General features: G+C 45.6%; 1 protein-coding gene across 2 annotated transcripts in view; it reads left to right on the plus strand.

The window, feature by feature from the left end:
* The window catches only part of LOC131507873 (uncharacterized protein KIAA0232), a 214510-nt gene that overhangs the window by 21634 nt on the left and 178099 nt on the right, over positions 1-14777 (plus strand). For both annotated transcript variants that reach the window (XM_058723163.1, XM_058723162.1), the window contains exon 2: positions 13301-13797. In XM_058723163.1, coding sequence (XP_058579146.1) covers positions 13567-13797 — 231 coding nt within the window. In that variant the 5' untranslated portion in view covers positions 13301-13566. The remainder of the gene's footprint in view (positions 1-13300; positions 13798-14777) is intronic.

Here is a 14777-nt window from a genome sequence, read left to right on the forward strand (position 1 = left end):
GGATCGTGGTGAAAAGTAGTAGAACAGAATCTGAAAGTCCGAGTCTTGGTAGTTTAAACATCTACTTTCTTTGTTCTGTTTTCTTCTATTTATGTTTTTTACATCCTTTCCCCTTCCCCTTAAAGGCTTTTGTGTGTGTGTGTGAAAATTGTATTTGACACCCAGTTTGAGGAATTAGGAATTAAGAATTAGGAAAAGACAGGGGCGCCTGGGTGGCGCAGTCGGTTAAGCGTCCGACTTCAGCCAGGTCACGATCTCGCGGTCCGTGAGTTCGAGCCCCGCGTCGGGCTCTGGGCTGATGGCTCGGAGCCTGGAGCCTGTTTCCGATTCTGTGTCTCCCTCTCTCTCTGCCCCTCCCCCGTTCATGCTCTGTCTCTCTCTGTCCCAAAAATAAATTAAAAAATGTTGAAAAAAAAAAAAAAATTTAAAAAAAAAATAAAAAAAAAAAAGAATTAGGAAAAGACAGTTTTGGGTAATTTAGACCCTTGAATACTGAGCACTTTGTCAGATTTGCTGTGACGTGCGTAGTGAGGAAGACTAGTTAAAAATATGTAGTTAGCATGAAGGCATAAATTGTAAAGTACCGAACTGGATCAGAGGGAAAGCGGGAGGCAGGGTGTTTCCCTGGGAAGCAGTACAGGCTGATAACCCAGAGATGAAGACCAGAGCCCACCGACTTAGGGTGGTAAGTACGGAGGGAGGAAACCGGGAAGGCGTTGATTTTGTATCACGGACAGCACGCACAGCGCCAGACACACAAGAAGCCTCCAGGACAAGTGTGGGTGGTGGGAGAGTGCTCCGTGGGGCTCCTGGGTTAGAGGCGCTTCCGCCTGGGGGCCGAGAACTTGACTGGAGCTCCGTGTCTCCCCCCACAGGCTAGTGGTACGAATGTTGTTTGATTTCCCAAGGCTGTCTTTCAGAATTCCTTCACCCGTTTGGATTGGGCAGTTGTTCGGTTTGGTACAGTTTTGCCCACCTGCCGAGGCCTAAGCATTCTGCCAATTAGCATGTGGACCGTGTCGTAGGTTGGGTCTTGAAGAACCTTCAGCTCGTGAAGGAATCACATGCTGGAAGCAGTTGGAGAAGAGCATGGCTGCTCATCTTTGAAAACCAGAGAGCGGGGAGGACAGTGAGTGCCCCGAGTGTCACCGGGAAGAGAGCAGTGTGGCCTTAAGTAATTAGGGACAGCTTCTGAGAGGGGAGGGGGCAGGAATTGGCTCCATTGCCATGTAGGCGTTGGTGTTTCAGCAGCGGACTTGTCTTCTGAAACCTCCCTGAGCATGTTAGTCCCTTTTGTGGGGGTTGGTTTTTCTTTTGCAGTGTTTTAGTTCATCTGCCTCCAGGAGGCCACCTCACCTTACCAGAAGGCTGGTTTCAACAGACTTCAGAGCTGTTGCCTATCAAGAGGCCCACATTTTGCCCCTTGAAGCAGTCGTTAGGGCTGTTGACACCCATGACTGCTGTTCCCCCTCCTCCCTGGGCGTGCTCCCACCCCCCACCCACCTTGTGTGGGCGAGGTCATGAGACTTGCTCTGACTGATGCGGTGGAGGGCTCACTTGCAGGAGGGAGTTTCCAAAGTGCTGGGACATCCTTTGGCACAGGTGTTCTTTTTCCCTGGCGCCGGGACTAGCAGGGTTCAGGGTTGGCCGTACCGTCATCTCAGGTCCCCCAGAGTAGTTGTGCCGTGATCATGCCGAGCGTCCCGGCCAGTCTGGACGGCCATGGGGCAGGAGCGGGACCTAAAGCTTGTGTTAGGCTACTGTGATTTGGGGGTTGTTTGTGTCTGCAGCGTAATCCATCCTATTTTGACTCAATGACCTTTCTTCCCGAATTTCGAACCTTGGCCTCCTTGGTTGTTCTCAGCTTTCTTTCTGCTTTGAGAGCTTCATGGTTCTTGCTGTTCTTTATACAGTTTGACGTTGTCATCCACCTTTCCATGATGACCTTCTACTTGCAATGACATTTGACCTGGTAAAACTTGAGACCTATCAAACACAAAGGCAGAAGTTTTCCGTTTTCCTTCAACGGTCCCTCTGGCACATTGTGCTGTCTCGGAATGGCTGTGCTTAGCATTCTGTCTTCTGGGTATGAGGAGGACCGTCTTGTCCAGTCCGCAGGTACATGGGGAGAGTACGTGGATTCTGTTGAAAAGAGCCAATGACTTTGTGTTTAGTCCAACATAATTCATTTGCTGGAGAGAATCAAGCCAGTATTGTTCAGTAGAACTTCCGCAGTGATAGAAATGTCCTATGTATGCACAGTAGCCACTAGCTACTAGCTACCTGTGGCTTTTGAGCTCTTGAAATGTGGCTAGTGTGGCTGATTTTTTTTTTTTTTTTCTTGAGAGAGCATGCACGTGCATGTACAGGTAGGGAAGGGGGAGAGGGAGAGAGTAAGCAGGCTCCACACTCAGCGTGGAGCCTGACACAGCGTGCTGTCTCCTGACCATGAGATCATGACCTGAGCCGAAATCAAGAGGTGGACCCTTAACCCACTGAGCCACCCAGGTGCCCCTGGCATGGCTGAATTTAAATTAAAACATAAATAGCCACATTTGACTGGTGGCTGCCATATTGGACCCTAGAACAGCACCGAGAAGATGTAATGTTGGGTGAAAAATGCAGAATACAGAAGAAGCCTATATTATTATTTAACATGTTAAAATCATAAAACATTTTAAGTTCTTTACAGAGGGAGAAAACACTGATGATAACCACATGAAAATACTAACAGTGTGTTATATTTTGATGGAGAAATTGTGTGTGGGTGTCCCTCTCTTTTCATGTTTCGTAAGAACTTTAACAAACTTTTGTAACGAAAGTAGCTTTCGAAAGTGTGATCCACTTGAGCAGAAAAGCAGAAGTTTTGGAGAGTAAAAAGAGTGAGTCTTTTGGTTGAACAGATTTCCCTCCAAAAGATCTGCACTTCCCACTGCCCCGGAAGCATGAGTCAGAACTGTTGGCTGGTGCTCTTTATGATCAGTTGTGCTGGAATGCAAGCAAATCGAGAACATTCCACACGTGGTAGGTATGTACCATATCAGAGATGATGCTTTAAACATTTTTTTAAAAAAATATTTATTTAGTTTTGAGAGCGAGCAAGCATGAGTGTGAGTGGGAGAGGGGCAGAGAGAGAGAGAGGGAGACACAGAATCTGAAGCAGGCTCCAGACTCTGAGCTGTCACCACCACAGAGCCCGATGTCGGGCTCGAACCTACAAACCTTGAGGTCATGACCTAAGCCGAAGTCGGACGCTAAACCCACCGAGCCACCCAGAGATGGTGCTTTTGAAATAATTTTTATGTGTTTTCGGCAAATCTAAAACTATATGCACTTTATTACAAAAAAAGAAGGGAAACACTTTATTTTTTATTTACTTTATTAAAAAGATGTTTTTTAATGTTTATTTATTTTTGAGAGAGAGAGAGAGAGACAGAGACAGAGCCAGAGTGTAAGCAGGGGAGGGGCAGAGGGAGGGAGACACAGAATCTGAAGCAGGCTCCAGGCTCCAAGCTGTCCGCACAGAACCCCATGTGGGGCTCGAACTAACCAACTGAGAGCGTGACCTGAGCGGAAGTTGGATGCTTAACCAACTGAGTCACCCAGTTGCCCCGGAAACAGTTTAATAATTAAATTCAACTGGTCACTTGTCTGCTCTGCTTGAGCTCTACAGAAACTAAACCATAGACTGTCTGTTTCTTAGAGCTTGTAGGAAACACTGCTCCTGTGCCCTGGAGGACTCGCGAGGCACACTAATGGGGCTGTAATTTGAATTACTTCTAGGAATGTGTGTGGTATCATAAAAAGAGTACAGAAAGACAGCATTGTATTTCATGGAGCATTGTTACGTAAGGGGAGAGATTTTGGCAAAAAAATCTTCAAAATGACCCTTCGTCCCACCACAAAAAAACCCTCGTTATTGAATTACTCATTTGAAATTTGTGGCCTTCCCATGTCTTAATTATTGAAGAAGTATTTATGTAATCACTTAAGTAGTAGGTCCATTTTCCTATTTTCTTAGTGGACAGATCATTTGGGACTAATTGTATGACTGAAAACCTATAGACTAGATAGTTAAAGAATTAAATCCTTTTATTTTTAAAATTCAGTTTGTTACTCTGGTCCCAGATCTAATCATAAACATCACAGGCCCCAGGGCCCTGAAGACCCATGGTGGCATAGGGACTCCTGGAGGTGTCACCAGAGTGAGTGGGACTTGAAAGAGGTTCCCCGCCCCCAAGTCCAGCACGTTGACTTCTGGGCCCAGAGTAATGTTAGGCCCGGAGGCTTTGATCGATCCCCAAGCCTGCACAGAGTTGCCCCAGTCTTTGGGGGAAGATTTTCATTCACCACCAGGGCCATTTTTAATACTTCAGACTCTAAAAGGGCTAGAAATTTTACATTGGGCAGCAGAGCTCCTGTGGGTCGGTCCTTTTGGGGGCTGGTGGGCCTTCTCTGCGGAGACTGCTCTGCGGTGTGTGCCTCAAAACACGTAGAAAGCTGGACCGCAAAGGAGCCATTGTATTTCTGGGGTCATCCTCTGCACTCTGCCACTCTGAGTTCTTTGAATTTGTAGCAGAGAACTAAGCTACTGGTTAACAAGAGGGAAGGCTTCGAAGTGACTAGAAGCTAGTTTCTTGTAAGTGACGGAGATTTCATAGTTTATTGTTTTTTAAATTTTTAAAAAATGTTTATTTATTTTTGAGAGAGAGTGAGAGAGAGTGCGAGTGGGGAAGGAGCAGACAGAGAGGGAGACACAGAATCCGAAACAGGCTCCAGGCTCTGAGCTCTCCGCACAGAGCCCGACGCAGGCCTCGAACTCACGGACCGCGAGATCATGACCTGAGCCGAAGTCGGACGCTTAACCGACTGAGCCACCCAGGCACCCCTCATACTTTATTGCTTTAAGGATAGTAAGGAAATCGAGTATTTTGTGTCCTAAAAGTGGAATAAATTTTCCGCAAATACTATTCTTCATGGAATCCGATTAGTGAAGGCACCTGTAGGTGTGAATGTAACAACTCGAGGGGGTGGTTGGTAACAATACCTGCCGTTTGTATGACACCGTAGGACATGCAAAGGCCACAAAATACATAGATGTCGGTCTCGTTTGCTCACTGAGCAGCGTCGTGAGGGACTGAGCTGCTGGGAGGGCAGGTGTGTATTACGGTTTTACAGGTGAGGAAACAGACCCCAGGAAGTTACAGGCACAAAACCGGCTAGTAAGTAGCGGAGGTGAGAGTGACTACAGAAAGCTCCGAGTGGTGGCTGCTGGGCTGTGCGCTCCCCACCTTTCTGTGCTGCCTTCAAGAACGGAACAAGAGGGGCGCCCAGGGGCTGCTGGTCAAGTGTCCTACTCTCTATTCTGGTTCACGTCATGATCCCAGCTGTGCCTGCTTGGGGATTCATTCTCTCTCTGTCTCTCCCTCCCTTCCCCTCTCCTCCTGCCCCTCTCCCCCACCACTCGTACTCTCTTTCTAAAAAATAAAAATTAAAAAAAAAAAAATTTAAAGCCATAAGTGGTAGAAACTTCATTTAATTGTAGCTATATGTATATTTTGAGTCCTTGGTGGAAACCATTTAAAATTTGATGTAAAAAAGAAAAAAGATATTCTAAAATAAGTATATTATTGTGAGACCTTATAAATTACCACCAAATGCAGCCCAGTCTTTAGGATGACTTGGGTCAGTCTTGCTTGGGAGACAGACACTCGAGATGGTCCAAGGGTCTTTTCTTCTCTGTGAACCTCTGGAGAATCAAATGTTGAAAAATGAAGCAAAACAAAAACCTTTTGAGTATAAACAGTGATACTTTTTCTTCAAAACTCTTTTGGAGATTTTGGTTATATCGAATGGAATTTAACTTCATACTGGCTAAATTTCACATTTGGAAGGAGTATAAAGTTGAATAGACAGTTTGAAATTGGGGTGTTTGCCAGCTGTGTTCTTGAACTTGCCAGGTGGACGTTCACGGGTTTTGCCTCCGCTTGTCAGGCCCCTCCCATCGTTTTGACCATGTGATAGATCCTACCCAAAATGAGTTTTAATTTAACAAGAATCATGAGCCAGCGTACCTAGGAGTCTCCTTTCCGTTCAGAACTGGAAATAGACTCTCTTTTGGTCCAGCCTTCACCCCTCTACTGAAGGCTTGCTGCTTAGGGAGAGGAAGCTTAGTTCTGGCCCAATCTTCTGTACCTGGCAGTTTGAGGCTCACAAGAAGGAGCACGGACACTCTTTGGCTCCAAGGACATTCAGACCTGCTATTATGGTGCAGGAAGAGCCATCGTGTACCGTTTCCGTCTCCGATCCCTCACCACCAGGATTCACTCAGAGGTGTTGCACAGACAACTGCCAGGGCATCTGGGGGCACCACACTTACGAGCCTAGGCTCTTTCTCTGTGGTTCTCTGCGGTCGGAATCATCAGGAATAAAAAAAAGATCATCACCACTAGTGAGTCTAGGGATCTGGCCCATTATTTAAAAATTATACGGGGTGCCTGGGTGGCTCTGTCGGTTAAGCATCCAACGCTTGCTTGATTTCAGCCCTGGTCACCATCTCACGATTCTTGGGACCAAGCCCAGTGTTGGTGTTGGACTCTGCGCTGACAGTGCGGAGGCTTTTGGGATTCTCTCTCTCCCTCTCTCCCCCCCTCTCCCACTCGTGCTCGCTCGCTCTCTCTCAAAATCAATAAATGTTAAAAATAAATAAAAGCCATATAGGATCAGCTATTGAACAAGTTCGAGGAAGAGTTCTGTTAGAGGTGACAATGCAACGGAAGGTTTTAACCAGTTTGGTGAGATCTTGGGAGGTCGGCGTGCTTTGCTTCATTTCGCATGTGTATACTTATTTTTTTTCTCACTCGCTTCTTGAATCCTTGAACTTGGCTAAAGAAGGGTGAAATCTCTTAATGACAACCAACCTCTTTGGTTGGTTTGAAACCATGTTCTTTTAAAGTGCGCATAATAGGGGTGCCTGGGTGACTGACTGAGTGGGTTAAATGTCCGACTTCTGCTCAGGTCGTGCTCACCGTTTGTGAGTTCGAACCTGGCTTCGGGCTCTGTGCTGACAGCTCAGAGCCTGGGACCTGCTTCAGATTCTGTGTGTGTGTGTGTGTGTCTGTGTCTGTCTGTCTGTCTCTCTCTCTCTGCCCTTCCCGGGGTCACGCTCTCTCTCTGAAAAATAAACATTAAAAAAAATTTTTAAGGGTACATAACAACAACTAAAACAGCATTTCTCTCTGTCTTCACGGTGAACAAAGTCTGTCATGGCATGACTATTTAAGGCCTTAGTGCACTTAAATAATGAAAAAAAGCCTTACACTAAGTTGTTTAGTGTGAAACTAGTATTTTAAAGGTTCTGTTGCGAAGACAAGCGCGTCGATGTCATGAACGGCCTTCTTTGCACATCCCTACTCCCTGGGTCTGACATACATTCTAGGATTTGGTTTCCTGCGTTTTGTTCAGCATTTTTGCATCTGTGTTCATGCGGCATATTAGTCCGTGGTTCTCCTTTCCTATAATGTGTTGGGTTTGGGGTCAGGATAATGCTGGCCTCATCATGTGATTTGGGAAGTGTTCCCCTTAATTTTCTGGAAGAGTGTGGCTAGACACGGCATCACGTTTTCCTTAAATATCTGGCGAGATTCAGCTTTGAAGTCTTCTGGGCTGGGAGAGTCTTTTGTGGGAATGTTTTAAACTACAAATTCTGTCACTTTTCTAGATACGGGGCTACTTATTCTTTCTTTTTGAGTGAACTTCGGTGATTTGTGTTTTCAAGGAACTTGGCCAGTTCATCTTTGTATAATTTATTGGTGTAAAGTTTTTCTGACATCCCCTTGTTATCCTTTTTAATCTACGGAACCTGTAGTGATCTCACCTCTCTTCTTCCTGATGGTGGTAATTTACGTCTTTTCTATTCAACAGTCTGGCTGGAGGCTTGTAAAGGACTTTGTCTAAAAGAATCAGCATTTGGTTTCATGGTGTTTCGTTTTCTGTTTCACTGGTTTCTGCTCTAATATTGCCTTTTTCTGCTCAGTTTGGTTTCATTTGCTTTCCTTTTCTAGTTTTTTTTTTTTTTTTATGTTTTTATTTTTGAGAGAGAGAGAGAGAGCATGCGTGTGCGCCCACGCCCACACATACTCGCAAGGCGGGGGGGGGGGAGGGGGGGGGGAAGGGGGGGGAGTGGCAGAGAGAAGGCTCTGCTTCAGAGAATCTGAAGCAGGTTCCAGGTTCTGAGCTGTCAGCACCGAGCCCGACACGGGGCTTGAACTCATGAACTGTGAGATCATGACCTGAGCTGAAGTTGCACACTAAACCGACTGAGCCACCCAGGCGCCCCATTCTTTTCCATTTTCTTAAGGTGAAAACTGGGGTCCTTGATTTGAGAGCTTTCCTACTACATGCTCTTGGTGTTATTAGTTTCCCCCTAAACTGCTCTAGCGGCACCCTAGAAATAGCACGTCTTGGGTTTTCATTTTCCTTTGGTTCAGAATACTTTCTAGTTTCTCCTTTAATTTCTTCTTTGCTCTGGTATGTAGAGTTATGTAATACGTTTCTGTTATTTATAATTTGGTTCCATGTGGTCAGAGAATACGTTTTCTGTGATTTCTTAGTCCTTTTAAAGTTTGTTGCAACCTTCTCTATGGCCCAGAATATAGTCTCATATCGAATTCGTTGATAATACTGTCGAGTCTTTTATATCCTTACTGATTTTCTATTTACTTCTTTCAGTGATTGAGAGAAAGGTTTTGAAATCAAGTATAATTGTGGATTTATTTATTTTTCCTTGAAATTCTGTGAGTTTTTATTCACACATTTTGAAATTTTTTTTTAATGTTTATTCACTTTTTGAGAGACAGAGACAGAGTGCAAGTGGGAGAGGGGCAGAGAAAGAGGGAGACACAGAATCCGAAGCAGGCTCCAGGCTCTAAGCTGTCAGCGCAGAGCCCGACGTGGGGCTTGAACCCACAGACTGTGAGATCATGACCTGAGCCGAAGTTGGCCACCCAACCGACCAAGCCACCCACATGCTCCTATTCACGCATTTTGAAACTCTACTACTAGATATATAATAAATAGGACTGGTATATCCTTTTGATAAATTGACCCCTTTATCATTGTGAAATGACCTTTTTCTCTGTTAATACTCTTTGCTCTGAAATCTATCCTATTATTGTAGACCCTCAACCTTGCTTTATGCTAGTGTTGGCATGATGTATCTTCTTCCATCCTTTTAACCTATTTGTGTCTTTATTTTTAATGTGGATATTTGTGTAAGCAGCGTATATTTGGGTCTTGCAGTTTTAGAGTCCAATCTGACCATCTCTGCCTATTGTTATTATTATTATTATTATTATTATTATTATTAAATGTTTATTTTGAGAGAGGGCACATGTGATCGCAGGGGAGATTCAGGGAGAGAGGGAGAGAGAATCCCAAGCAAGCTGTGCGCTGTTAGCACAGAGCCCATAACGGGGGCTCCACCTCAGGAACCGTGAGATCCTGAGCTGAGCCGAAATCAAGAGTCAGACACTCAGCTGACTGAGCCACCCACACAGCCACCTCTACCTTTTAATTGGTTGGTTAGAGTGTTTACATGGATTATTATGAGCTCCTATCTTATCCCAGTCTCTCCCAAGTGGCATTCTACCATTTCACGGAGTGTGACAGGAGCGCGTAGTGTGACACGAGCGCGGGTAATCTATTACATTTTCTCCACTCCTCTTCCTGCTGTGTGGCCCTGGGTTTTGCTTATACATATGTTGTAAACCTCGCAACAGATAGTTACTATTTTTGTTTCAATCATTGAATTATCTTTTAAAGATACTGAAGTAATGTTTCTGGTGCCCTTTGTTCCTTTGAGTGGATCCACGTTTTGTTTTAGTGTCATTTTCCTTCTGCCCCAAGGACTGTCTTTATCATTTCTGATGTCTCTGCTGCTTTTGCATGTCTGGAGAAGTCTTTGTTTTCCCTTTGTTTTGGAAGATTTTTTGAGGAGTACAGAATTCTAAGTTGCTGGCTTTTCTTTTCAGTCTTTTCAAGTCTTTTTTGCCCCCTTGTCTTCTCATTTGCCTGTTTCCAACAAGAAACCTGGTGTCCTCATTCTCTTTGCTCTGTTACACCTCATGTCTCTTCTCTGTCTGGTGTGAAGCATTCTTCCTCTGTCACTTGTTTGAAGGGGTTTGTTGCCACGTGCCTCGGTGTCATTTTCTTCATGTTTCTTGTGCTGAGAGTTCATTGAACTTGGATCTCTGTGTTTAGCTGTCATCCATTTTGGAAGAACGTTGGCCATTATTTCTTCGGATATCTTTGTTGCCTTCTGTTTCTTCTCCAATTACACGTATGTTAGATTTCTTAAAATTGTCACGGAGCTCGCTGAGGCTGTGTTAATTTGTTCCTTTCTCTCTGTTTCATTTCGTATGGTTTCTTTTGTAGTTGAAGACTCTGTAATTGGGGCGCCTGGGTGGTTCAGCTGGTTGAGCATCCGACTCTTGATTTTTGGCTCAGGTCTCATGGTTCATGGGATCGAGCCCCACTGATAGTGCAGAGGCCGCTTGGGATTCTCTCTCTCTTTCCCTCTGCCCCCCCCCCCAATAAATAAATAAACATTAAAAAAAACCCCTCTGTTATTTTTCCTTCTGAAATGGCTAATCTGTTATTAACCGCATCCTGTGTACTTTTCACCTCAGATACTGTCATTTTCATCTGTAGATGTTTGACTTGATTATCTTCTGTTCTCTACTCATCCCCATATGGCGTTTTTCATAACTGCTTCAAGGGCCTTTTCTGCTGATTGTAACTTTTGTGTCAATTCTGAGTTGGTTTCAATTAATCTATCTCTTCATTTCTACTTCCTCTGTGTCTGTTTCTTTGCATGTCTGCTGATATTTTATTAGATGCCAGCCATGGTAAATATTACTTTTTTTTTAAACTTTTTTTAAAATATTTTTTTTAACGTTTTTATTTATTTTTGAGACAGAGAGAGACAAAGCATGAATGGGGGAGGGGCAGAGAGAGAGGGAGACACAGAATCGGAAGCAGGCTCCAGGCTCCGAGCCGAGCTGTCAGCCCAGAGCCCGACGCGGGGCTCGAACTCACGGACAGTGAGATTGTGACCTGAGCTGAAGTCGGCCGCTTAACCGACTGAGCCACCCAGGCGCCCCTTTTTTAACTTTTTAAAAATGTTTATATTATTTTTGAGAGAGAGAGAGCAGGGGAGGGGCAGAGAGAGGGAGGGAGGGAGGGAGGGAAACAGAGTATTGGAAGCAGACTCTGTGCTGTTAGCGCGGAGCCCGATACGGGGCTTGAACCCATGAAGCCTGGGATCGTGACCTGAGCCGAAGGCAGACAGACGCTTAACCGACTGAGCCACCCAGGCGCCCGTAAATTTTACTTTCTTAGGTGCTGCATATTTTTGTGTTCCTGTAAATTTCTTAACATTTGTTCTGGGGCTGAAGTGAAATTAGTTGGCAATGGTATGGTCCCTTGAGGTCTTGCTTTTAGGACCTGTTAGGCAGGTGGCATTCTGTCTAGAGTCAGTTCCTTCCCCCTCTCTAAGTCAGGAGCTTTCTGAGTGGCCAGTGTCCCTGAATTAGGAGGTTTTCCCGTCTGGCTGGTGGGAAGCAGGCACCGTCCCTCCCCATGCTGAGCGTCAGGTCCTGTTTGTGATGATCCCTTCCTGTGCTTGGGCAGCTCCTCCCACGCACGCCCGGGTGCTGGACTCTCGAGGGTCACCCTCTAGCAGTCTCTGGTGCCGTGTCCTGTGAGCCCAAGCTGCCTTCCATTCTTTCATCTGCTTCCTTCCGCTGTTGCTAAAAGTCCTCCCTCTGTCTTGGTTGATCTTCATTGAATGCGTACCGGCTTGTCACCTTGCTTCAAGTGGTGTCCCCAGAATTCCCTGTCTTGCTTAATTGCTGATCTGTCTGGCATCCCGAGTGCCAAACATATCAAAGAACTTATGAAAAATGTTTTGAGAGTCAGCTGGAAAATTTCAGCAGGTAAAAATTATAGGAAAAGTTTGCTTTAGTTTATCTAGTTTCCATAAATCAGAAAAGACAGTTTTGTAAAGAAAATTTTAGAAAGCAGAATATACGTTAATGACAAATTAATAACTTAGTCCTGTGGCAGATTTAAACATTTTTCTTTATATTTTAAAATTTTTTAAATGTTTTATTTATTTTTGAAAGAGAGAAGGCAGGGAGTGGCAGAGAGAGAGGGAGACACGGAATCCAAAGCAGGCTCCAGCCTCTGAACTGTCAGCACAGAGCCTGACACAGGGCTCGAACCCATGAACTGTGAGATCATGACCTGAGCTGAAGTTGGACGCTTAACCGACTGAGCCACTCAGGCGCCCCTCTTTATATTTAGTGATTGTAAAACTCACTGTGTAGTTTTTCATGAAATGCAAGAAACGGGGACTTAAATCTTTGGGGAAGTCTTTTTGACTTGATGCTTTTGCTAACCTCAGACATAATTTTTAAAAGTCACTTTTGGTAACCCTCTTATTGTCTGCCAAAATTCACGCAAACGCTGAGCCAAGGAGATTTACCTGCCGTTGTGTTGGTTTTTATTTTCTGGCGAAATAAGTTCATCAGAACTCTAACATAGGAATGTTATGAATTGATAAGGCCACTGTTCGAATAGTTGGACATATGCACAGTAGGTTAACTTAGGGGAAAAGACTGTTAAGAGCATGGCATCTGTCGTGCAAGTAAGCACACCATCAGCCAAGGTGTGGAAGCGACACCAAATGCAACGCTACAGCCTGGCGCGGCTCTGAGCCGGATCCACGGTTTACCTTAACTTCTGCGAAACAAGCAAGTGGTGAGCAGCTGTGCAAAGCTTTTAGCCATACGAAGCGATTGATTGTCTTTGTGAAACCTTCAATAAAAAGGACTCATTTTTAACCAGCGTCTGAACGAAATGACAATTCAGTTGCTTGTTTCTGTACGCTTAAAAATGAACTAGTGATTTGTTACCACACACAGCCTTCCAGCGTTACAGATGAGCAAAGTTTTACTAGCCCGGTCTCTTCAGATAGCAGGATACATGTCGTTGGGATTGAGCGTAAGCACAACAGTATAAAGTTCTGAGTTTTCCTTTCTTTTGAATGATATTAAGCTTCTAAGGGTTTGAAATGTCACTTGGCTTCAGATGTCAAAGATTACCGCAAAAAGAAATCAGTGTTCTAAGACACCAAATTTCAATAAACAGTTTTTTTGGATTTTTTGCTCCAAAAGGTCAGTAACTTAGTTTGTATCTGTATATAACGCGTGCCTTTCTTTTCTCTCTCGTTTCGTAGGTTCTGCCGGAGACTTCCATCTGGCCTCAATGTGAAAGTAAAGTAAACCACGTCTGTGTGTGTGTTGCTCCCAGGATGCTGATTCATTGGTCATGTCTGAAGAGGGAAATTCTGGTCTAGATGGCTGACAGCCCGCGAAAATAGATGCTTATCCTAGATGTCCGGCGTCTCTCCTTTTTACTGGAGTGAAAATCCCCTCCAGATACCAACAGAACGTCACCTGCAGAAAATGCCTCGCATTTTAAGGATGTCAGCAACCTAAATTCATGCGCCCAGTGTGCACAGTTGTCGTGGACGGTTTACCATCTGAGAGCTCCTCAGCCTCTTCTCCAGGCCCCGTACCTGTGTCTGAGATGTCTCTGCTCCATGCTCTGGGCCCAGTGCAGACCTGGCTGGGACAGGAGCTGGAGAAATGTGGCATCGACGCCATGATTTATACCCGGTATGTCCTCAGCCTCCTGCTGCACGACAGCTATGACTACGACCTACAGGAACAGGTACTTCCGTGTCTTACGTGTTTTGTGAACATGCGTGGTTGTGTCTGCAGGTTTGTGTTTTCTCTTCAGGGAGCGCTTTTACGCTCTGGAGCCGGCTGGCGGACTGCCGCGGTCCGCAGACGTTGAACCTGCCAGGGGGCATCGATGCGCTGGGTCACAGCACACTGTTTAGCACAGCGCTTTTCTCCGCACTTGGCCTTTCTCCCCGTCGATCACACTCTGGCTCAGGCCCCCCGGCTCTCGTCAGGGCCCGGTGAGGGCTCGACGGCCCCCTGCCTGTGAGCCTCACTGCACCGGGTGCTGGTGTCTGCCATCAGGAACGTCACACGTCGGGACGAGACCTTTTCATCGTTGTGTCTGTTACACTTAACGTTCTGAAGCTTAACGTTTCATTTTCATGTTAAACTGCTTGTTCAGCAAAGCGTGTGACATGAAGCACATGACTTTGCGGTACGTCGTTGTAGATCCCCCCGGGAAGTCGGCCCTCACGCAGTTCATTTGACTTCAGTGCTGAGTTGAAAGTGAAAAGTAAGCAGATCCGGGTTCTCCAAAGAGTAAGTCCGACTTCAGGGTCCCCCTCCCAGAGGAGGTACTGAGAGTGAGGCCTACCGAGAGGGCAACACGGTCATCACCGGGGACCACACGGGCTCTGGGTGACCTCCATGTACCACGTTCGCGTGACCCGGAGTGTTTGGTGGGCAGTTTCTGTTGCTGGTTTTTAAACCCACCGTCACTGACACTGAAAGCAGGGGTAAAGTTTCATTGACGGAAGAAGCTAGCTTTGCCTTCCAGACCACGGAGAAGCCTCCAGGTCCAGTCTATAAGTACAGAATTTTGCCAGCGTGTTTTACCATTGGTCCCTCATCACTTGTTACAGACGTGTTTTCTTCCAGCTGGACACAGCTGTTTTCCCTGCTGCCAGGTTGCTTGCTGCCCTGGCTGGTGGCAATGAGGTTGGCGTTTTCAGGGGTTTGACTTAG

This window comes from Neofelis nebulosa, chromosome 3 (assembly GCF_028018385.1).
Source record: "Neofelis nebulosa isolate mNeoNeb1 chromosome 3, mNeoNeb1.pri, whole genome shotgun sequence".
NCBI lineage: Eukaryota > Metazoa > Chordata > Mammalia > Carnivora > Felidae > Neofelis > Neofelis nebulosa.